The 26,231-nt window shown below is 37.0% G+C and overlaps 1 protein-coding gene and 1 non-coding gene across 5 annotated transcripts in view; one reads left to right on the plus strand and one right to left on the minus strand.

Moving 5' to 3' along the window:
• Positions 1-26,231, minus strand: part of EXOC6B (exocyst complex component 6B) — a 532,267-nt gene that overhangs the window by 140,033 nt on the left and 366,003 nt on the right. For all 4 annotated transcript variants that reach the window (XM_032497821.1, XM_006176112.3, XM_014551873.2 and 1 more), the window contains one exon: positions 19,981-20,122. In XM_032497821.1, coding sequence (XP_032353712.1) covers positions 19,981-20,122 — 142 coding nt within the window. The remainder of the gene's footprint in view (positions 1-19,980; positions 20,123-26,231) is intronic.
• On the plus strand, positions 11,399-11,470 carry TRNAV-AAC. Its single transcript has one exon. It is a non-coding gene; the product is annotated as a tRNA-Val (tRNA).

Raw genomic sequence — 26,231 nt, forward strand, 5'->3', positions numbered from 1 at the left:
TATTAACATAATGGTTTCCTGGTATCTTGGTCCCTGGAGCAACAGATAAGGAGTGTGCCAGACTATGAAGTGTGGCTCTGGGGAAGCTGAAGCCTTCTTGCATCACTTCACAGTGACTCCACCAAGCTAATTACAGGGAAGAGCTGACGGACTCCACAGGGACTCCACTCAAGGCCCTGCTGGTCAGAGAAAGGTCGGCCGGAACATAAGGGCCTAGTACCAAGGAGAGAGCTATCAAGGAGACAGAGAAGGGACAGGGGAGTGGTGGGAGGGAAAGGCTCCTTGGAGATTCAACTGACTATCCTTGTATAAGTGTGCTTGTATGGACATGTGATTAAAAAAAAAAAAGTTACCTTTAATTATCCAGGGCACAACTCTGCAGTGTAAATTATTCTTTACTGTTACATATTTTAAACAAGTAAAGGAGATCACTAGATCTCCGAATCCAAGAAGGACAGAGGAACAGTTTAACTAACTTATTCCCAGAGTTTCTGTAACAGAAATTTGACTAAAACTGATAATAATAAAGTCTAATAGAAAATGCCAGACCACTAGACCAAAGACACTCATAAATTAATTTCAAAGTTTAATTCTCCAAGTTGAATTCTCCCAGTTCCTTTTGCTCTGAAAGACAACTGAAAACTAAGACAGGCAGACGTGGCTTTTTTATTTTTATTTTTTTTACAGAAGAAATGTATTTTGTATCTATTTTTACATATAGTGGTTAATGTTTGCAAATCTCAAAATCCAGAATTTATCCCTTCCCACCCCTTTTCCCCAGTTACCATAAGATTGTTTACTATGTCTGAGAGTCTGTTTCTGTTTTGAATACGAGTTCATTAGTGTCCTCTTTTTTCTCTTTCTTTTTTTTTAGATTCCACATGTGAGTGATATCATATAGTATTTTTCTTTCTCTTTCTGGCTTACTTCACTTAGAAATATGATGTCCAGATCCATCCATGTGGCTGCAAATGGCATTATTTTATTCTTTTTTATTGCTGAGTAGTATTCCATTACACACACACACACACACACACACACACACACACACACACACACACACTTCTTGATCCAGTCATCTGTCAATCGCTTTTTAATTAATAAGGAATGAATCCCTTTTAAGTTTGGAATTGGTCATGAGCACGAAGGAACTTTCATGCTGCTGCTGAGTAAACAGACCAATGAATCTCTATGTGGCTGTCCCTTACACTGTACCGGAGAGTAAATGAGAGTTCAAGTGCTGGCAGTGACTGATGTCAATGACAGCACACATTCCTCTGGAGAGAGAAATTATCTTACGTGGAATAAACCTAGAAAAGAGGAGAAACTTCTATTTCTTGCTTAACATAGCTAACATGTAAGAAGAACCCATAAACAGCTTAATGAAATGAGTTGGTTGAATCTAGCAACGAAAACTAGAAAACCATTCTATTCAAGATTTTAAAGTATAAGTTCCTACCATGTCATGGAGTCCAGGAGGCCACTGGGTGCCTTTAGACAAATAAAATGCTGTTCTTTGTTTAAGAAAATAACATTCTAGATGATGGATAAGAATACTTTGGCTGTAGTCACTAGAGTAAACAGAGTGTCTTTTGCATTGCAGAGGATGAAGGGTTAAGAAAGTCAAGGCCATAGTAAGTGGCAGAACAGTGTCATGCCACATGGCACTGGACTTTCCCTTAATGTTCCACAGAAAAATAATCACCAGAAAATAACACAAGACGTCCTAGGACTTGAGTCTACAACCTCAAATTCTAAACCTGAAAGGAGTAATTTACTGAGGACTTTTACAGATGAAAAAATTAAGGCCAAAAAAAAAGCTAAATCAGTGAACCACTTAGAACCTAGTCCCTCTAAATCTGTCTTTCTGTTATTTCAACATGCATCCCCCACCCTAGAATGTCTAAAAGTAAAAATTCACTTCACATGTCCTTTATATAGATATTAAATATCTTTTCCACAATAAAATTGTAAAAATATATAGACCTGTGTCAAGTCAGACTTTTCCTCTGAAGTTCCCAAATGTTTCATAATTTTGCAAAACAGGGGCCAATTTCATAACAGATCCATCAAAACTACGGTGAAAAGAAGCCTCTCCCAATTAGCAATCAGCAGTGCTTCTGTTCATAATCTCTAAGAAAGCTGCCCATCTGCCATGAAAGGGATGGGTTTCCTGAGAGAAGAAAAAGACTGGTGCTCTGAACTAGTAACTTTATATCCTTGATATTTTTACAATGCTTTTAAGGACTTAATCTCATCCATGTGTTTGTTCAGCACTGATTATCCTGTTGTATGAACATACAGTCGGAGCTATGGCCCTCTGGAATTTTACATTGAGAAGAATTCTGTACGGCATTTAACATAACAGCGAAAATCAGTTCTCTAGAAAAGCACTGTCCAAACAGAAATGTGAGCCACATGTGTAATTTTAGGATTTTTAGTAGACACATCAAAAAAAAAAAACCAAAACCAAGAAAAGTTAATTTTAAAATTAATAATAATATGTCCTGCTTGACCCAATATATCTAAAATATTCTCATTTCAACATGAAATTAATATTCTAAAAATTATTCATGAGGTTTTTTTTTTTTCTTTCAAAATCCAGTATGTATTTTACACTCACAGCACAACTCATTTCTGAGCTGCATTTCAAGAGCTCTCATAGCCACTGGACAGCACAGCTTTAGATGATGCTGACTGTAAAGAATGAAAACTAAAATGAAAGGTGCAAGGAATGATTTCAGACTTTGAAATGACAAGGAAGGAGCACTCTCCAAATTCACAGCAATATGACTTCTATTTTTATATTGGCTATGAAATTAGGATTGAAGCAAATGTCCCTGAGATGACACAATGGCTTCTATTCAGCTCACATTTTAAAAATATGTTGTCACCCTCTGAGAGACTTATATATTTTGTATATTCCTCACCATGACTGTCAGTAAATTTTTATATTACCTCTCTATTAATTCTTATGCTAGTATTCTTACCTTTCTTCTCTTCATCTTCTGTCTCTTCTTATGTTTAATTTACTAATTTTTTTTCAACTTACTCTGTTGAAGATAGTCTCAAATCACTTTTGGAAAGCATTAGGGTATAATTTTTTTAAAAAAAAAATGATAGCTGAGTAGCATATGGTTTTGGACAAAGCTGTCTGGCTGAGTTTCCCCAGAGAATGATGACAGTAACAATCCTGATGTATAACTGCGAAATGTTTTATAAGTGTACAATATAAAATAAATGCTGGAGAGGGTGTGAGAAAAGGGAACCTGCCTACACTGCTGGTGGGAATGGAGTTTGGTGCAGCCATTACGGAAAACAGTATGGAGATTCCTCAAAAAACTAAAAACAGTCTTACTATGTATGATCCAACAATCCCACTCCTGGGCATATAGCTGGAGGGAAGTCTAATTCAAAAATATACATTCACCCCAATTTTCACAGCAGCACTATTTACATAATAGCCAAGACTGGAAGCAACCTAAATGTCCATCGACAGATGACTGGATAAAGAAGTTGTGGTATATTTACACAGTGGAATACTACTCAGCCATAAAAAAGAATAAATAATGCCATTTGCAGTCACACTGGATGGACTGGAGATCGTCATTCTAAGTGAAGTAAGCCAGAAAGAGAAAGAAAAATACCATATGATATCACTTGTATGTGGAATATAAGAAAGAAAAAAGAAAAAAGAGGACACTAATGAACTCATTTGCAAAACAGACACAAACTCACAGACATAATAAACAATTTTATGGTTATTGGGGGAAAGGAGGTGGAAAGGGATATTTTGGAGTTTGAGATTTGCAAAGGTTAACCACTATATATATAAAAACAGATAAAAACCAAATTTCTACTGTCTAGTGCAGGGAACTATATTCAATATCTTGTAATAACCTTTAATGAAAAAGATCTGAAAACAAATATATGTACATATATGGATGACTGGGACATTAAGCTGTACACCAGAAACTGACACATTGTAATTGACTATACTTCAATACAAAAATTTTTTTAATAAAATAAATGCTGACTCATTATAAAAGGAAAAGTATCAAGACACACTATCAGGGCTCTTGAAGAGGGTGTAAGTATGTTATACTAAGCTATGAAAAATGCTGGAAGTTAGACAAATGATTAAGGTAGGCTCCACATGGGATGTTTCCCAAGTTAAAAGAGCTAGATTTTTTTAAACAGTTAATTATAATTTTTTTCTAAACTAAAAGTAGATAAATGTTTCTTTGGTATTCATTTCAGGGGAGTCTCACAATTTGCTAGGAAAATTGAGTCTCATAGTCTAAGTTGATTGATAGCCACAGAAAACAGATACATCATTAGCTAAGGTAACTGGGATTCCAATCTTTTCTAGAATTTACTTATTTGACCTTGGGCCAATCATATAAGTTTTAGTGCCAGATGTTTCCTCTGTAAAATGAAGGTAATATTTTTCACTTGCTTAAAGCTATGGGACTGAATCAAATATGTCTTGAGGTTTATTATATAATAAAGAATATATCTGGTCTTTGCTCCCAGCTCTTGGCATGGAGTTTCAAATACCCTTGAAAGTTCCTGAGCAATAAGAAAGTTCCTGAGCAATTCACAATGAGGTCCTTTTGACCATACCTAAGTTTAGGCTAAGAAGATGACTCCTGTGGGCTCTTAGATAGTTTTAAGGGAGGAGCTGAACAAGCCAGAAAGACGAAGCCTGTGACTAGAGGGTTGAAACTTTTAGATCCACCCCCAATCTCCCGAGTGGGGAGGGGGATGGAGACTGGTTTCAATCATGTGGCCAATTATTTATTCAATCATGCCTGTGTAATGAAATCTCATATAAACACTCTGGACACAAGCTCAATGGATCTTCCTGATTGGTGAGCATGCTGATGTGCTGGGAGGTTGACAGGCCTGGATTCCATAAGGAGAGGACATGGAAACTCTGTTCTGCCCCCCTCCATCTCAGGATCCTGTCCTATGCATCTCTTCCATTTGGCTGTTCCTGAGTTATAGCCTTTATAATAACACTGTAGTCTAAGTACAGCATTTTCAATGAGTTCTGTGTTTTTCTAGTGAATTACTGAGCCTAAAGAGGGCATGGAAAGCCCCAAATCTGTAGTCAGCAAGGAAGAAGTGTGAGTAGCTTAAGGATATCTGAGACTCGTGGCTGATGTCTGAAGAGGGTCAGTCTTGTGGGACTGGCCCCTTAATTTGTGGAGTCTGCACTAACTCCAGGTAGTTCAGTGCCAGAATTAGACCAAACTGCAGGACACCCAACTGGTGCTGGAGAATTGCTGTTGGAATACAAGATTCAATCTGGATTAAGTGCAACCCAACTAGATACTGGGTCCATTTATATATCTAGGTTACAGCCACATGTGTCCCAGCATAATTAATGTGAAAATTACTAGAACTGAATACAACAGAATAATAATAGGCAGTTTTCTGGCCACTTCTTCAATGAATCAAAAATTTAAAGATATTAAATTCAAGCAAGTCTTCATTATGAGAGAACAATTTTAATCTGGCAAAATAAAAAGTTGACATTTTCTGCATTTTCTAGCTTTGCTTCTTTGCTTCGTGTAATTGTTCTAGCAGTAGCTGGGAATTTTCCCCCTCAAAATGGAATTTTAATGTAGAGTGTTAAAACAATGATCCAATATCCATGTTAAATGTTTGCATTAGATCAATATGAACATAAACACTGGTCTGCCATTATGGTTATACAGACTAACGAATTTATCTTCAGAGGTCAAGATCTAAATTTAGGATTCATCTTACTACGGAATATAAACCTTGCCACGATGAGTTCAGTTTGAGTTGTGTTTTTCCTTTTCTTTTTTTCCCCCCTAAAACAAACAAACAAACAAACAAACAAATTAAAACAAAAGAAGGAGAAGAAGAGAACCCCTGTTCGGTGAATCCTGAGACCTTAAGCTGGTAGTTATTAGGCCAAGGAATTGACTTCAGACACAACAGGAACTCTAGAGAAAGCATTAGGCACTAGTAAGAGAGGGAGAGGTTAGTGTTTTAAGAGAATTTAGGTTAGTTGAAGAAAAAGGAAATGAAAATAATTGTTTCTTAAGGTACATAAGCAACTTCTTTCTATGATAAACTGGTGTTTTTAAAGGAATATCTTAACTCCTTGGAAGTATAGAAGATAAATGAGCATCTCAAGTATTAAAGCACTCCTGTCTTTAAAATGCTGTCTTTAAAGTGTTTAAAAGCCCTCAAAAATGCTTTTCTACAGAAGAGTAGAGAACCTCATTCTTCTCCCTGGTTAATTGCCTGGGCAGGAGCTGATGCTACACCTTGTTTCTATCCGTTGACAGGCAGACAGTTGACAAAGAGATTCTTGTGAGTCAGAGGGGAAGGGCAGGCCTTAAGCCATCGGACTGCTGGGATTTGGTGAAAAACTGAGGAGACCTGAATTTCTTTGGAAAGGCGTGTCATTCAGGAAGACAGCGCAGAGAAAGAAAGAAAGAGAAAGATTAGACAAATTTTACTGATACCTACAAAGGAAAGAAAGTAAGAATTGTTTTTCTTTTATTCTTGGTTACCTCATATAAAATATTTGGTATTATTTACAATTAAACAGTCCCAATCATAGTCATAACAATGGCAACAAAGAAAAATAACCACTGAGATTCTCAGAGGCAATGAAATAAACAACCCTTTCTTTTCTCTCCTTCAATGTCAATTTCTGAAAAGAGCTGTTTACAAGCACTGATTCAGCTCCTTTATCTTCCATTCATTCCTCAACCTTCTGCAACCTGGTCTACCACCCTACTTCCACTAAAAGTACTCGCTCTAAAATCTGCTTTGGCTCCGCTAACAACGATTATATCTCCACCTTTTCCTTCTGGTTTCTCCACTTCATTTCACCCTATTTTCCATTCATAATAAATATGTCATGTTCTTTATTTCCTCCCAGAATTCATACAAATACCTGCCTTTGTCAGAACACCCTTCCCAATCCACTTCATCTCACTTAAATAGTTAAGTCTTAGCCATTTAGTCCAACTGGATATGAGTAAAAAAGATTTTGAAAGTGATTAAGTGTGTTGTCCAAATTCACAGCTACTTAGTGATTCAACAAAGACACAGGCTTCAATCTACCCATCCAATGTATATTATCCCACCAGTGACCCTACCATACCATCTTTTCCTCCCAGGAAAGGAGTAGAAAATAGAAGTAAAATATAGATCAACCACCATTATAGAACACTATAGGTAAGACTTGTAAAATTCTGTACATTGACTCACTAGTGTCTGAAAACTTCAGCTTTTCTAAATGGAAGTGTTGGCAATAATATTTTCCTTACATTTTCTAAACTACAATCCTAGAAATATGAAATTGGGAATGCTAAGGGGATTTTGGCTCTCCCTCTGTTTACACTCTCAGTCTCTCTCTCTCTGTCTCTTGTACGCACACACGTAAAACAGGGGAGGAGAAGGATAAATATTTATGATTTGTAATGCTAAAAGTAGACTAGATCGATGGTTTAATTAAAACAACAGAATTCAAACCTCTTAAATGCTGAAATGCTAGAGCAGGTAATAATGGAAAGGAATAAATTTTTTCATTTAAAATATCTTTAAAAATTAAAATTTTAATCTTTTTTTTTTTTTTTTGATATGTATAAGGTGCTGTTCCACCTAAAGGCAGTAGGTGGGGGTTAGAATGTTACAGGAATTTTTGTAGGCCTGCATAGAAGTCTGTCAATGTTCAACAATTGAAATTATTTTTAAATGGACATGGCAATTAATAAGATTTCCTGGTTTACACCCCATAAAATGGCCCAATTAAAATAGTTTACTTGCCTCAGCCCTAAAAACATGGAGTAAAGGCCAAAGAAAATATAAAATGTATAAAATGCCCCACTGTAAACACTTGCAGGCAAGCAAGAACAGTGAATGCATCAGATATTCTTGGGAGATTCTAGCCTACTACAAACACTAGGATTTGGGTCTATGTGAGTAAAAGGGAGGTGCAAATGGCTTGATGGAATCAGGTCGCAGTGCTAAAGACATCATTTTTGGCTGAGGTGATGTTTGTTTCTAGTTGATACAGCAGAGAGAGATGGCCATACATTGCTCAGGGGCTAACGGTGAGGCAAAGTCTCTGGTTTGCAATGATGGAGACAGTCTGCTGTTTCAGGAAGCTCATTTCTCCGTGAAAATACGTCTGGGTATTTTCAAGTAAATTATGAGGATTAATGAAAAATTTTAAATAATTGTTTTTTTTTAAGTTTCTAATAAAAAATAGTAAAAAGGCTTTGAGATTAAGAAATGGCTATGATATATTTCTTTAATGTTAGGAAAACCAGTTTCACCAAATCTGGGACCAGGGTTAAGTAACAGGAAAATAGCAATATATTTTTAAACATTTTCTTCCTTGAAACGGTATTTCTTAATCTTTCTAGTCCCTGATACTTCCAAAGTGTATAAGGTCTCCAAGTTGAGAAAAAATAAGAAATGAAACCCGAAACAGCTAAAACTGGGGATTTTGATTCTTCATATTCATACGTAGCAGGTCCTTTGTACTCCCTCAGCACTCATATGCCTCACAAACAACCCAAGGTAACGTTTGCTACCAGAAAAAGTACTTTGTTGGCCAATCTCTGGAAGGCAGTAGCAGGGTTTGACAGTGATGTATAACAAGGTTAGAGCGGCATGATCCATCTCCATTTGTATGACAAGGATGGCATCTTAGGCATGGTGAGGAAGAGCAGGCTGCCTTCCTTCACTGCTCAGGTTGGCAGCATCTACTATCAAATGACTGGGAGTCTGGCAATGGACTCAGAGAGACAATGACTGCCTTATCTCCTGGAATTCAAGGAACTTCAGCCCATAAACCAAAATGACTGCTAAGTGGGCACTACTCACTGATCCATGTCTGGGAAAAGCCCTTCCAGAGGGTACAAGGGTCCATCGTCCATAGTCAAAGAGAAATGACATGGGCTCTTTAATGGCAGAGAAGCTTCCATTTGGGGTTTCCATCGCTAAGAAAGGCACATCATAATCACATAGCGTGACAAAACTTGCAGGCGTGGGAAGACAACAGCAAACTAAGCAGGGCTTTGTACTGCCTATTTCTGATGGAAGGAAGATATCTGCAGTCTGTGCTCTTCCCACACCATTTCAGATCTGAGAATCCAAGCTCAATCCTGCTTTTAAAAAGAGCTGGTAAGGGCCTGGGACGTGGGAGAGAGACAAAATCATACAATCCATATGTTTCTGCCGAACCTTTAGCATAGGTTGATTGAGAGCTGTGTGCCTGAGAAAATACCAGATGATAGCTTCTATTTCCCTCCTACAAAATCCCACTGCACTTGAGTTTTAAATGTGATTTCTTGTTTAGAATATCTACAGTGTTCCAGGTCTTGCAGAGAAAACAAGGACAGCAGAGAATGAATGAACTGCTGATCTACTATATGTATGTGTACATATACATATACAATTGCCAACTTAATGATTCGCTTTTGCAAATTTGTAAGTTTCATGGCAAATACTGAATCAAAACAAGAATTAGAAAGAAGAATACAGAACAAAACTGAAAAGGAGAAAACAAATGATACAATGAATAAAGAATGATGTGCTCTAACAAAGACTGGCTCCCCAAATCCCTATACATTTCCAGTGGAGAATGAAAGCGTTTTTGTAAAGAAGAGACATAAAATATTTTTCTGATTCCATTAACCAGTCAATCAACCAAAAGACAAAATTCATTAGCCATGGAGTTTGTCTCATAGAACAAGTTATTGTCTCCATCACATTAAAGCAATAACAACTAATTATCCTTAGATTTTCACATGTGCAGAGCATGGCAAATTATAGGAAGCAAGTTTATTTTTCTGCATACAAACTCGAAGTCTGTCATCAATCTTTTCACCTTAATGTTTCTCAGATGGAGAAGGACAGAAAAGGAAAGCTTGGTTTAAAATTATAATTCAGAAAGATGAGGCTGGGGATAGAAGCTAAGGGATATGAAATTAATGATACTGAAACACACAAAATGTCCTTCAGTCATCTACCCAGTGGAAATTTGCATCTTCAGGCATTATACACCCTCTAACAAAAGCAGCATCTGTTACGTTGATATAATCTAGGGAGATGAGTTTTTAAATTTTACTAGGCTCAAACTTTCTCCACTTTCTCTTCAAACATTATGTTCTTAAGATGGCTCTCTTTTTGAGACTTGAAGAGGTACCAGTTAAGGTAATTAAGATGCAATTTGAAAAGTATCTTTTGGATAAAATATAAAATATATACTTTAATTGGAAAGAAAGCCAATTTAAAACTTTTCACAAGAATCTCATAGTATGAAATGTTATCATTTTCTACAATGATTTAACATTTCTAAGATTTAAATAATTCTCATGAGAGCCAACTTATCTTCTTTAAATCTATTTCTTATATCAGTATGATAACAGTACTCATGGTCTGATAATTAAGTTTCCAAAAGAAATGTATTCATACTCTTTAGACTCTTCTGAAATTCATGATTGCTTAACTAACACGTTTCATCATGGCAACTCTGATTTTTACCCACAACCACAATGACATTTCTACAGGACACTAAAGTGCTTTAGGTCTTCACTAGCTTGCTTTCTTCCTAAAGTAATATTATCCAAAAGTAAATAGCATAAAGCAGACCCTGAGACAGTCCTGTCCTAAAGAATTACATAGAAAGTTTCTTTGAGGAAAAAAATTATTGACCCTACTCCAATAGTCATTGAATTTACAGGAGCCCCTGATGGCAATCACTCAAAACCTGTTTTCTGCTTCCATATACTCTAAGACCCCTAATGAACATATTATCATACATAACTATAATGGAAGCTATAATAAACGTATTTAATATTTACTGGTACTGACAAATACGTATGTATGTACTAGGATCTCTAAAGTATTTCATATGCATTATTTCAGCTGATTCTTATAAAAACTCCCCACAGACATAAAAATAGCCACACAATCTTCCTTCCCAGGATAAATCCTAATATCTTGGAACTAAATAGAAATTCAGAAATCATCTAGCCCAACAATCTCATTTTATAAATGAGAAGCCCAAAGCCCAAACAGGTTTAATGAATTCCCAAGACCATATTGCAAGTTGGTGGCCAAACTGAGGTTATAATATAAGTTTCCTTCCAGTTTACAACCCTTTCTGATATCGATGATGACGACACTGACAATGAGGATGGCAGTTAACAGTTACTGAGCATTAATTATGAAACTGAGCAGGACCCTACAGGGTCTTGCCAGGACAGATCCCTCAGGTCCTCGGACTGCCTTTTGTCTGTAGAAAAACTTTAGCCAAAGAACAAATTTAATCACAGAAGTGAGAAAATACAGAAGCAAAGAAAAGCAGTCAAACAAGACCAAATAAAGGGAGGAAGGTATAGCTCAGTGGTTGAGCGCATGCTTAACATGCATGAGGTAATGGGTTCGATTCCCAGTACCTTCATTAAATAAAATAATAATAAGAAAAAACAAGTAAACCTAATTACCCCCTCCCATCCAAAAAAAGACCAAATAATTATTTAGTCATCAAATAAAGACAAAGAACTTCAGTTCCTCCTCAAGGGCTATAGATGATATTCTGAGCCATATCCTTTGAGATGGTTTGTAGCTACAGAAATCCCCACCAGGTGGAAGAAGTTAACCACATGGTGACCAGACTGTAGCCATGACATAAGCTGCTCCAATTTACATGATTCTGAGAACCGGCCTCAAGAAAATGGGAGCAAACCGATCCTGGAACTGAAGATTAACCCTACTTAAAACAATCAAGATGATGCCAATCAGACCACTGCATGACCAATTTCAAGATGACTGTCAGAGCTAACTGTGCTGCCATACATGTAGCCCCTTCCCTTTGCCTACAGACCCCTGAAACTGCACCCCCCACCCCCGGTCAGCAGCAGGGAGTTGGCTTTTGGACATGACCTGCCTTTGCCCCAGGCTGCTGGTCTCCTGGATAAAGCAGCCTTTCCTTTCCTCCCAACATTTGCCTCTCAAATATTGGCTTTCGAGCAGCAAGCAGTCAGACCTGAGTTCAGTAACAAGTATGCATTAAATATTCACTTAATCATCACAATGAGTCTATGAGATAGTCTAACTGTAACTTCATTTTACAAATAACAGAAACTGAGGTTTAGAGGAGGAGTGACGCCAAACTATTAAAGATCCAGGTTTCAAAGGCAAATCTGTCTATGATTTTAATTATTACGTATGTATTATACAGCTGATATACTGAGAACTGACTGTTGATGGCAAAGATGGCTTTATAACCCATAGAAGTTGGTGATAGGATATATATACTTAAGTTGCCAACTGTACATTCCTCTAAGAGAATACTCCTTAGGATCCCAGCTGCATCCCTGGTTGTCTTGCTATTCACCTCACATGACATCTACCCCAAGCCACTTCCTACTCCTACTTCCATCCCTTCCCTCTTCAGAGATGACCAAAGGATCCAGAAACTGAGGTAGTTGCTAAGTGATTCACTTTTATTCATTCAACAAATACTTTTTAGGCAAGTACCACATGTCAGGAACAGTGCTAGATGCCAAGGAGACAGGAATGAGCAGACAGGATCCGTGACCTAAATGATCTGCTATTTACTTTTTTCTTGGATCCTATGAAACCCATATATTCAAAATAAGCTTGCCTTTATTCTTAAACTGTTTGAATAGGTTTTTGCTCCCTGCAAATTAGCATACTTTAATTAAGACAGATTATTAAGGCAAACCAGACTTTAGAGATTAAGTAGACTGTCTGGATTTGTTAACAGGGATTTGATGGCAGGTAAAGGGGCATTAATATATCTTTTCATTTTCCAGGATGGGAAGTCAATAGTCTGTGGAATGTGGCAGCCAAGCTCATAATTAAGGTGTTTTCTTAAGTCACTTGGGAACAAGTTCCCACTGAAACTGAAGGACATGAAAAGCTTTCATGTGACAGCTTTTAATAATGCTGGGCAACTTACAATAAAAATGGGGCAGCCTGGTCCTTGCTAGAATGCATACCTCAAGAATCCAAGAAAACCCAGAACCATCATGAGGCACTACTGTAATAATCCCCATCTGTCTGCAGCTGGATAGCTGGGTGAGCTGAAAATCAAGAGTATAGATTTTTCTTTTAACACCTTTATTGTGGTATGGTTCCTGCACAGTAAACTGCACATATTTTAGATGTACAATTTGATGAATTTTGATAGATGTGTACATCCATGAAACCACCACCACAATCAAGATAGCTAACATTTCCATCACTCCCCAAGAGATGCAATTTTTGAATTCCCAATATATCCCTTCCCACCCTCTTTACTCTCTGGTAACCATAAGTTTGTTCTCTATATCTGTGAGCCTGTTTCTGTTTCGTAGATAAGTTCATTTGTGTCCTTTATTTTAGATTCCACATATAAGCGATATATAGCATTTTTCCCTCTCTTTCTGACTTACTTCACTTAGAATGATGATCTCCAGGTCCATCCATGTTGCCACAAATGGTATTATTCTATTCTTTTTTATGGCTGAGTAGTATTCCATTGTGTGTGTGTGTGTGTGTGTGTGTGTGTGTGTGTGTGTACACACATCTTTACCCAGTCATCTGTCAATGGACATTTGGGTTGCTTCCATGTCTTGGCTATTGTATATAGTGCTGCTGTGAACACTGGGGTGCATGCGTCTTTTTGAATTATATTTTTCTCTGGATATATGCTCAGGAGTGGGATTCTGGGATCTTATGGTAAGTCTATTTTTAGTTTTTTAAGGAACCTCCATACTGTCCTCCATAGTGGCTGCACCATTAAGAACACAAACTGATCTTTCAAGTTGTGAACTGATACACCAGCTGTCCTCATAATCTCACCACATCTCCCTGATGAATGTAAGGGTGCTAAGAGAAATTGTGAAACCCTGACCCCTCAGCCTTCTCCAGGACACTTGCTGGAGAAGAGCAGCACTCTGCCCTGCTCTGCCCTATGCCTAGGATTCTGGTCCTGTGACTAGGATCTAACCACAACATGGGCTCAAGGGTGATATGCAAAATAAGGGGAGAAGAGAATTACAGTCAGAAGGAAATGTAAGAGTTTTCTCGGGAATTTCAGGAAAAAAAATACTGAGTTGGATATGCAATTTGTACTACTTATTCAAGGATGAGTAAACATAATCTTGCTTGACAAATTAATTACTGTAGGGCATCTCATTGGAGAGGTTTGATTTAATGTACTGGCTGGTAGTCACTTTAACAGTTTGCTTAGCTGGCTGACAGTTCCAGTCTGGGTTTAGCACGGCCTTCATTCTTAAGGAGCAGATCTTCCTTTGCAAAATATAAACTTCAAAGGCTACAAGAGAAGAATGACAGTGAGACCTGTCACATATGCTTCCCTTATGTTTCTCATCAGGGTCCTGAGGACTCTCTTCTCTTCTGTCTCCTTCACATCAGGAAGAGATTGGTAAAGGAATACTGGAAGCCCTAAGACAGACTCTTGTGGGAAGTGACCAATGGTGGATAACTAATTATATGGAAGTGGAGAGTCAAGGATAGCTGGGCTCAAGTAATGAAGAAAACCAAAATAAGTGTGTACAGTTACCCCAAATGGCAGTTGTTTGGGCCTGGTACTTAAGGTTCAGAGAGATCACTTTATAAAGAAGCCCTAGCAGCAAAATCATAAGTAAGCCTATTAAAGTTTGCCTGATTAAGATCTGCTGAAACATCTCCCCCCTGAGTGAGAAGAGAGCCTGCTATACCACAAGGGAACTTGTGGCCGTATAGTTTAGTGAATATATTCAGAGATGAAAATGTTCACACTCTTTAGTAACTACTAGATCCTGACTTTGAGCTAAAACTAATTCTTTAGGGATGCAGAAGGTGATCTGACCCTTCAGTCAGAGTGGGGCTTATGGAGTTAAGTGACAAATGGTATTCTGACACCCTTTTATATTATAGTAGGCTCACTGTGATCATGAATTTACTCCAGAGTTGTTTCATTAAATCCTGAGTTTAGACAGATTCTCCCCACTGGTTTTCTGACCTGTAAAGTGAGGGCTATTATGGTTAGAAGGGTGAAATGGATGGCTTTGGAGCCCTGTACCTTTCTAAAATAGTTAGCCAAGTCTAGGTTAACTCAACCATCAAAGTATTGAGAATTTGGCAAAGATGCATTCTACTACCTTCCTGTACAGGGACCCAGTCAGTTCTGTGCAAAAGACTGATGGGTCCTGGGAAATGATGGACTACACTAATTTTAAAAAGAAGCAATTGATGCTGCATTTCCTTGCAAACAAATATCCCCTGGATTTGGCTTAATTATGTTATATCTTTAATACGCCAACCTTCTGAATAATTTAAGAACCTGAGCAGATAACTAAACACTGAAAGTATTTAACATCATAAACCATACAACAATGGAAGCGGTAAGAAAACAAGAGACAAAAAGAAGGGACAGCATATGGATAAATAACTGAAACTATAATAAATAAAATTTCCATGGCTGTATACAAAGGATTTTATATGAATCATCTCATTTGACCTCATAACAATACTGTGAGACAACCGCAGCGGGGATTAGCGTTTCTAGTTTACTGACGGACCTGATCAGGGAGGTTGATGAGCTGACTCATTCACTCCAATGGCTTGAATTACGATGAATCAATATACTGAAGCTCCCACACCCTCTCTAACATGGGTTACTGCAACAGCCTTATAACTGGTCTCTGAGGCTCCTGATACATGAGAGTTCCATCTAAAACACAAATCTAATCAAGCAACTCCTATTTAAAATCAATGGTTTCCCACATTTGTCTCCAATCTCCAGCACAGTACTTTGCACAGAGTAGGGGCTCCACATATATTTGTTGAATAAATGAACAGATTACTGAATTAGTGCTGTTAACAGGTAGTTGAACTGGAATATGAACCTAGTCCTCCTTATTTTCAGAATATACAAAGTAAATGCTTAGGAAATTCCAAATCTAGACACTGACTGAACATCCTAGTACATGAATGATACAGCAACCCAAGTTTTATCAAGGAGGTTAAGTATTAGGTCATTAAGACCTGCTGAGATCCAGTGTTCCAATATCCAAAAGCAAATGTAAGATATACAAACGAGTGGCGATGGAAGATGAAATCTACACAGAGCAGAAATACCCAGAGGTCACTTTCGATTTTTAAAGGGAAAGGAGTATTTCCTTCACATCTCCTAAATTCTTCATAATCTTCACCTTAAAGGTGCTTGGTTTGGTAGCCTGTCAGGAAGAAATCACCCAACAACAACACTCTTATTAGACAGTGGTGTTCAAAAATTTCTTTATACCATCTCTAGTAAACATCTGAGCTAACTGATTGATTTCTTGCAAAAGCATAAGCTGAAAATTAGAAAATCATCAGTTCTGGATGGTACCTTTCAGAACAACCACGGAAGTTTGACAGACAATTACCAAGAAGCAAAACTTAATTTCTTACACCAAATAAAAGAGCATCTCCAAACCTAACTGATTCCCAAACTACAGACAAAGGTTTGAGTGGTCTGCAAAAGACCTTCTGAGAGTTGTGGATAAATATTTATTAACAGTTACTGCTGCTGCTAACGGTAACAACAGGAGAAGCCACCCCTTATTGCATATTTAGTACTTTGCGAGTCATGAAATAAACACTTTCATGCGTTACCTCATTTAATTCTGAGCCTACCCTTGTAATATTAGGCACTATTATTATTCCTATTTCATAATTGGGGCTGTGAGAGGTTAAATAACTTACACATGGTCATAGTAAAAAGAAATGGTGACTTGAATCAATTTGGTTGAACTGACTCTAAAACCTATGCTCCTAATAACCACACTACACTAGCTGAAGGTCCCGGGCTTGTGGGAGTGCACATCATTCCTCTGTGTCTACGGGATCTAGAAAGTGGCAGCCCGGGCCTCAAACACTCAATGCATATTCACATTCTGTCTTGTCCAAAGTTTGATTTCTCTCAGGACCTACACAGTTCTTCCAAGGACTTACAGACAATAGCAAAAATACCTCACGCATACACCACTGGGTAGAAAGATGAAAGTGTTAATTATCTTGTCATTTGGGGCGGCTTTTATACGCCTCTGTATAGTTCCGTGAATCTTATGTATCATTTCTTTAAGATTTTTTTATAGACCACTGAGCATCTAAAGAAAAAAATGAGGGGGGTGGTATAGCAAAAGACATAGAATAGAATTCTTTCTTTTAAAGTAAAATAAATGTCCATGGAAAGTTTTTTGACAGACAAATTAATGCCAATCAGAAATGAAACATTAAACTCTAAATCAATGAACCTTCGTGGCTCCACAATACACGGGGAAAAAATGTCCGTGGTAATATGGTTATTCGAGGGACTGCCATGCTGTCCAAATGTTGGCTTCAAGCTGATCCTAAGTCTGAAAGGCTATTACAAACACTGAATGGCTTTTCAGCGAAGACACTGGCTCTCCGGAACCCCTTTTGCATAGTTAACAAACTATTCTGTTTCCACCTTTTCATTAAATGATCTCTCTCTACCTCTTAGTCTCAGCTGAAAGCTGGCTCCCTGCTAAGGGCACCAATAGTTCTCTCAAGTAGAAGCTGCTCATCCTTCTACGTAGAATGTACTTCAGAATCAGGCTATATGATGGGCATTTTCCTTATTCATCAGTGCTTCTCCCAGACCATTACTGCTCCTTCTCAGCTCATGTATCTTATCACACTCCATCCCTCTTTGCCGTTTGGCTCTACCAAAAATGCAGTCATAGGTCATCCTCAAACATTCATCAGACTTCACTGTTCAGCCAGTGGTATTGACTGGTTGCCTCCTCCAAAGCCTTTCACCCCTTTTGTTTTATCAGAATGATGCTCTACTAGTCCTGAAAACACAGAAAAGGGCAACTTTGTATTCAGCATCAAGAATCAATCTTGATTGGTTTAGCCAGTCATTATGTTTTCATTCTCCTGGGAATAACTGGTTAAGGCAGAGGCATATAAAACAATTCTGGCTAACTAGGTACAAGAAATCCAGTGAATGGCTTCTAGAAACAATTCTGTTTCTGCGGATATTATGTCTGGGCATAATATCTGGAATTGTACTTATTTCTTCATGATAAGATTATGATGATTTTTATTTTCTTTTTGTACTTTTCTTTTCCCCCCTAGAATTTCCACAAAAAGCAGGTACTACTTCGATTTAAAAAAAAAATTGAAAAGATATTCACTTAATTCTGCTACTGGTCATGATGGAGTAATAGGAAGGGGACTCATCCTCCCATTGAAGAAGAAGGAAAACAAAATGGAAAACTGGACAAAGCACCTGAAAGAATGGTTTTAGATATTAGACAACAGTCAGTGCAGGACTGTGATCCCTGAAAGAAAGAAAACAAACCAGGTGAGCATGCCTAGAAGCAGTTTCCAGGCTGTGATGCACAGCAGGCAAAGGAGGGGGGGAACCCAAACAAAGCATGGTGGTCTGAGTTGCAAAGTCAGAGACTGCAGCCCAGAATGCCAAGGCAACTAGTATTTGCAGGGCCAGTTACCAGATGGAGGGAGCTGCAAAAGAAAGCACTCAGGAAAAGCACAAAAGGATCCCACTGAATTTTTGGCTGAGTACTAATCTGTGCATGTGTGAGAAGAAACTACCCAAGGCTGGAGAAAGTATCACCGGAAATGAATAGGCAGAATAATTTGTGGAGCTCTGATAGAGCTGGGTATACTTTGGGTTCCCTCCAGCCAAAGCTGAAAGATCTTCAGATACCTGAGGCATGGGGGAGAACCCTTCAAATGGCACTGCTTTAGATTTGGGGTTAAATATGACCTATGTGAAAGGCTGTTCTGAACCCAATAGAAATGTAAAAGCAAGCCTTGAAAAGATCCAACCAAGTAATGTAAATGCAGGTCAGAATAAAACCCAGCACTATTTAAAGGAATACAACGAAATACAACACCCACGACGTAAAATTTAAAATGTCATGTATCAGAGCTTCTCCATGTGTTCTCTGCACGTGAGCTGGTTTAGGCTTCCTCGCAGCCTGGAGGCCTCTGGGTAGTGGGACTTTTTACACAACTGCTAACCAAGGAGACGGGGGCTGCTTGTGTTTTGTGATCCAGCCACAGAAATCACGGTCACTTCTGCACTTTTACATGTGTTGTGGTGCAGAACTTCTGGTGACAAATTTTCTCAACTTCTGCTTGTTTGAAAAATGTCTATTTTACTTTTATTTTGAAGGATGTTTTTCACAAGACAAAATGTTCTAGGCTGATAGGCTTTTTTCCTCTTAGTATTTTAAAGATGTTCTTCTACTGCCTTCTGATTTGCACTGTTTCTGAGAAGTTAACAGTAATTCTTATCATTGCTTTTCATTATGTAATGTGTCTTTTCTTCTGTTTTTGAGATTTTCGCTTTTATTATTTTTAGCAATCTGACCATAATATGCTTGTGTTTCTCTTGCTAAAGATTTGTTGAGTTACTTGTTTTAATCAATCTGTCTAAAGTTTTCTGTTAGTCCCTGACATAGAAAAGCATTTCTGACTGATAAATGCACACTCCATTTGTTCCTTAGACTAAGAAGAGTTTGCAGATAAAATGAAAAAAATAGTTTTAAAATACAACATAAGAAAGAAAAGGTTGGGAACTGCATTCTTTTGAAGTCTTTGGATTAATCAGGTTTTCTTTGGTGTGGATTAAATGCATGTCTGTCTCATATTCCCCCCCCCCCCCCCAGATTGCTAACTTCCATGTGGCCAGGGATCTTCTCTGTTCTACACATGGGCCTGGCCACTTCTGGGTGCTCCAATTAGCTTGCGGGTAGACTCTATTTCTAGATGTCTTACAAATTATTTCTGTCATCTAGGTATTCTTTGACTCCATGAGGCTGAGGCCCAACCCCACCCCCCGACCTAAAACTTTCTTTTCCCCAGAAGTGAATATACACGTAAAACAAACAAGCAAAGAGATAGTCACTGTCTTACGTTCACATTCTCTGACATCCAGATTGAACTGCTGTAATGCTCCCAAGGTGAGCTGTCTTACTTCAGCTTCCAGCAAAAGTTGCATCAAGGATGTGGCTAAATGCTTGCAAGCTGACATACATGCTGTCTGGGCCACCTTCCCCTGAAATGCAAGAATGTGAATCATAATGTTGATGGATTAAAATGAAATTTCAACAGAAATTAAAATAATTTATTTTTCCGTTACGAATTTCTTTAAGGTTTTCTTCCGTCGTGATAACCCTTGCATTCAAGTAATTTTGGAATTAATAGCACCTGATGGCAATCATCCTAAATATTAGCTCCATCACCCTAAGTCATGTCACTGTATTACTCAGCTTAAATTCATAAAGCCCAGTATTTATTCAGGAAGCATTTTTTTCCTAAATCAACAATAGGTAAACAATATTCAAAATCTTAATTAAACTTTTCTACAGAGAATATATTTCAGAAAGTCCCTTCCAAAACTACCATAATTCTTAAAAAGCAAATGTAAACAACAATTTCCAACTAATCAAGAAACCAAAGTGCTTACTACTTTATGATTTAACAAATATAAAATGAAAAGAATGTTTTAAAACAGAGATTTTTTCAATAAAAAATTGAAAGGATAAATTTCACTTCTTCAAAAAATAATAAATACTGAGGTTTATGAACACAAACCCTAAGCAAATTTTTAAAGTACTGATGTTTTACTATCTTCTTAGAAGATTCAAATGCTTTACCTCTAGTGAATTATGTCTTAGTCCCAAGTCTAAGTTATACACCATGGAAGATATAGTCATTTTTTTCTAGATATATATCCATTTTATTTCAGTAATTTATAATCTATTCTGAAAAACAGGATAAGTTTTAAAAAGGCTGAGTTCTCCAATTAGTCAGTGAATACTTTTTTTAAATTATGAAATATTTGTCATACAGAACAATGTATAGAATTACATGATGAACACTCATGCATCCCCTAAACAGTACAAATATAGTTTAAGCCCCTGTACGACCTCCTGAAATCATTTTCTTCCCTCTCCCCAGAGTGACCATTTCTTGTATTAAGATTACCATTTGTATTTTTTAAATACCATATGACAAGTATATAACAAGAAACAATATATTGTATTATCTTATTTATTTGAAATTTTCTATAATATTATACAGTATGTCCTTCTACGACTTGCTTTTTTGGTTCAGTGTTATGAATGTGATTTTATTTTTATTTTTGCAAACTAAGAGCTTTATTAAAATACAGGCTACATGTAGAATAGTACACAAATCTTAATTATACTGATAAATGAATTATCACAAAGTGAGAACACACACATAACCATCACTCAAATCAAGAAACAGAAAATAGTTTGCACTGTAGGAACACTTATCATGCCCTATGAATGTGAATTTTTTAAAATGAAATATGTATGGTTGTAGTTTATTCCTTTAATTATTCTATTCTATAAAACAGCATTCTATTTTAGGAGTATACCATGATGTATTTGTCCATTCTTCTGTTGTTGGAGATCCACGTTGTTTCTTTCCTTCTTCCTTTTTTTTTTTTTTTTTTTTTGCCATTATAAACAGAGTATGTCACAGAGTAATATAGATCTTCATGAAAATGCCAGATTCTGATTATAGCATTTTTTAAATATATTTTTTCATATGTTTCACTGGGACAGGGCCTTCCACAAAAGTAGTAGGCATTAAATGGAAAAAATATAATAGATAATACCACAATGAATTTTTTAATTTGGATGCATTTTTATATACTTCTGATAATTCCTTTAAGATTATTTCTTTAATCCATTAGAATGAGGAGTGTCAATATACTTAGATTTAAAATGCATATTTGTAGATATGAAGAGGAACACAGGTAGGCTGCTTTGCCTAAGGTATGTCCTGACTTACAATGTCCCTAGACATCTCTGAGAGTATCACTTAACTGCATAATCACCAGCACTGAGTACTACTATAAATTTTTCTACTAAATAAATATGAGATATTTCATGATTTTTATGTCTTTGATAACTTTATGAGATTGAATATCTTCTAAATTTTTATTTTACTAAAATACTATTTTATAAACTAAAAATAACAGAATAATAAACAATGATCTATTATATTACACATTCTAAAAATGTTCCTTGTCTGTATGGTTGCTTGTATGTTCTGTGGGTGATTTAAGACAACAAATGGAAATACTTAAGTTAGGGAATACCATAGGGACCAAGTGGGAAAGAGGCAATGGAAGTATAAGGAATCCTAAAGAGAAAAGTCACATTATACAGGAAATCCACATTAAATGGCATGCTTTCAACTAGACCCACTAGAGACCTGGAACAGGGACCACCATCGAGCCATAGGGTTAAACATAATTGTCACATGTATGCCCCATGTGAACAATCAGAGGGGGAGCAAATCAAAGTTGTGAGAAGCCCTAAGGCTTTTCAACAATGGAAGTGGGAGTGCAGTGAAGGAATGAGGACAAGATCAAAGCAGATGCCCAGAGACAACACTGTAGATCAGAAGGCAGAGTAAAGGGAAAGGAACTATTGTCTCTTGGAACTACTATATGCCCAAGATGCGCTATCCTTAGGCAGTTGACATCTTATGTTATTTCACTAAATTCTCACAATCACTCCAAGAAGTTGGCATTATTTCTGTCCTGTAGATTAATAAACTAAGGTTCTCCGTGAGGTTAAAAAATTTAGACAGACTCATAGAATTATTTGGTACTTCTACCCAGTCCTACATCGTAAATCTGTATCTTTCCAGTAAATCAACACCTAAAAAGCAGTAGTAAATCTTACACTGTCTTGTACTGGAACAGCTGGGCAAAAACAGGTCCAGATAATAACAGCGTTAACAGGTTATCCCAGACATAAAAACTAGACCTAAACAGGTCAGACAGGAGTAGTTCAGGAGCCAACTCTTCAAATATTGGAGAGTTGATGCCAGGGTGTGCTTTTTAACTTGTGGTTCAACATAATTATCCCAGCCAAGATAGATACTTAAAGAGCCCAACTAGCTGAACGCGGAGGTGTGAAAAATCAAAGAGCTGAAAGTCCAATTAAGTTGGAATCTGAGAAGACAGCATTTGAAATGCTTGTTTCAGTGGTCAGCAGATTGCCAAGGAGAAGTAAAGCTGGACGGATAAAATAAAAATAAGATAGCTCAGGGTCAGGAAATCCCAAGCTTGAATTTTTATCTCCGCCACTTTCTAGCAGCATTAATTTGGGATAAGTTAGTTGACACTTCAGACTCATTATTCATCTCAAAATATTAAACAGCTTATTAACTTTAACACTAACATGAAACACAGACTTGGTTTTCAAGTCTACAATCAATACATATAACTCAATAAAGCTAAACGCTCTTATACATGAGCATTTGTTATACTATCCTAACATGCTCAGTTACTGAACTGTGCTCCAATCACTCTCCGCCCTACCTCCCCTCAAGCTAATTCTTTATTTCAAAACAAAGTGATCATTGCTAAAATGCCTATTTTCACTGTTAAACATTTCTCTAACTCTAGAAAGCACTTCGGAGCTTTGCTAATTCACAGTCCACTATCATTCTCTTTTTCACTTCTGCTTTACATTACTACCACAGTGTCCATTTGTTTTCTAAGGATAAACACAGACTCAGGCAATAACAATCAATACATTAAGCAATAGCAGGGAGGGTGGAGTTCAGTGGTAGAGTGCGTGCTTAGCATGCATGAGGTCCTGGGTTCAATCCCCAGCACCTCCGTTAAAAAAAAAAAAAAAAAAAAGCCTAAAAATAAATAAATATAATTACACCCCCGCCAAAAATTTTTAAAAAATACACTAAGCAATAAAAATTGGTGGTTTTGACCTCTTCATTAAGTAATCTTATTATGAAGCAGATTCTTTCTAGGAGCATACAGCCAATCTCTAGGACAGGGTAAGAATTAGATAAGACAATCTAAACTGACCGAAACCTAAAATGACCAAAACTGCCTTTGGATACCTCTGGGAACAGTTTCAAATCACCCATAATCACATCTAGGTTGTATCTTATGAAGCTATGACGGTCCCAGTGCACCGAGACTACACGAGAATAGAAGCAGAATGCCAGACAAGATGAAGAATGAGCTAAGTATTACCATCATATTTTGAACGTATGAGGAACTTGAGGTGCAGTGAGATTTGAGTCACGAGATCTTAACAACTAGCTCAACATCATACTGTCTCTTGATGCAGCTACGATGTGTCTGTATTCCAAGACAGCCAAAAAAAGAATCAACTAAATGAACTGAAGGTCAACTACCAAAGCTCTTAATCTTCTCAATCCAGTTAAAATACATTCAAAAAAAAGTTTTGGGAAGGAAGAGGAGTACACTGGCGAGAAAATTCATGTTGTCACATCATTTGCTTCTTTTAAACCAAAAGATTTTGTCATGCAAAAAAGTGGAAAGTGTACTTCGTATTCTGAAGCAAATCAAGGAGAACATCCAATTAAGCACTAAACTAAGCAGAATAAACTCTAAGCACTGTGTGATTTTAAAAGAAAAGTTCAGAGAAGGCTTCACAAAAGTGGTAGGACTTGCTGGGTGATCTTCATTGCATCCCAACAACAACAACAACAACAACAACAACAACAACAACAACAACAACAACAACATGGAAATAGTTTCAAGTGGCTTCCAATTTGAAATGAGGTAATATAAAGTACTCTACAAATAAGAACAGTTCTTGCTACACAAACCTCTATAGAATAAGAAGTTCTCATAATAAGAAAGAAAACAAACAAACTCTTCCTTTTTCTTTTCTCAACTCCTGTTCAGGTTAAAGGTCAAATTCATCAAGTCATCTCATTAACACAGAAATATCCTTCAGGGTATTAAGTCTCTTCATGCTTGACATTTCACCAGACTACAACCAAGATGCCAAAAATTCAGATTCAAATATCAATGAGCAAAGGTCATGATGAGGCAATCCCCCAAGTTCTATTAGATCCTATTTTCTGACCCTATCCAATTCCTTCTCTCTCCAGTCCTCTCATACTACATACATTTATAGTTACTGGCTTGGTTTCAAGATATACCCTCTGAACTGTAATTTCACTGGAAGTGCATTTTAAGTGGAGGCCTCCCAGATGCTGGATTCCCAATCCACGGGTGATCTGTAGACGTATAAAGTTAAAATAAAAAGAAGGAGGGAATCGGCTAAAAAGTACAACCAATTTTGATATTTAACAAGTAGACCAAAAAAGGAGGGGAGGAGGGAAGAAAAAAGAAAAATAGGGAAAATAAAAAAGTTACTCTGTCTTTCAAACTTTCCAATAAGCTATTTAATAATGTGACAATGCAGAGTATATTAAAATATTAACCAAAGCTTCCAGGAAAACCTTTATAATCTCAATTGTTTATTCAAGACCTTTACAAACCCCATAAAAAATTAAGTGGGCTTGGAAAAAAACACACCACAGCCATAGGAGAAAGTTTACAAAACACGATGCTACAGACGCCTGACTGTCTGCCAGCCAGTCGCTTTTAACTTCCACGTACAACTTATTACTCAGTTCCTAACTGGTCAATACCCTAAATAAGAGCATTTCTCCACCCAAACACCTCATTAGCCTGAGTTTCTTTTTGCTCTTTTGAGCTAATGTATCCTGTAGGTGCTTTGGTTCATTATTTTCTGCCAATAACAAATGCTTCGTTTCAGAATATTTAAAACCTTAGATTTCTCTGAGGGAAATAATTTAAGATCTTCTTTACAAGAATTTAATTAGCTCTGTACTTAATCTCACTTTAGGGAAAATGATGCCTGAACCAGCATGTCGATTTTATGGTAAATGGTAGTGGAAACAAGATAGGACTAGAGTGCAAGTCTTTCTCTTACATGGAAAAAGAGCAAGAACTTTGGTTCATATTAACTTAGGTTCAAATTCTGGCCTTATCACTTATTTGGCATTTAGGAAAGTTGTTTTATCTTGAGTTAGACTCAGATTCCTCATCAATAAAATAAAGATAATGACACTAACCTTGCAGAAATTATATGCAATAAGTGAGATAATATAGAGCCCTGTAGAGTGTCGGGAACATAGCAGAGGCTCCATGAATGTTAGGTACTTTATTATAAAACAGTCCTGTCATTTTGAGGAGTACTACCTATATCTATATATAGTTCAAGGAAAATTTAAAGGGAAAATTTATTTAGGTCCCAGGTAGAATTAAGTATTCCACATCTTGTGGAAAGTGGTTATATAAAAATTCA

The sequence above is a fragment of the Camelus ferus genome, chromosome 15 (assembly GCF_009834535.1).
Source record: "Camelus ferus isolate YT-003-E chromosome 15, BCGSAC_Cfer_1.0, whole genome shotgun sequence".
In the NCBI taxonomy this organism is placed as follows: Eukaryota; Metazoa; Chordata; class Mammalia; order Artiodactyla; family Camelidae; genus Camelus; species Camelus ferus.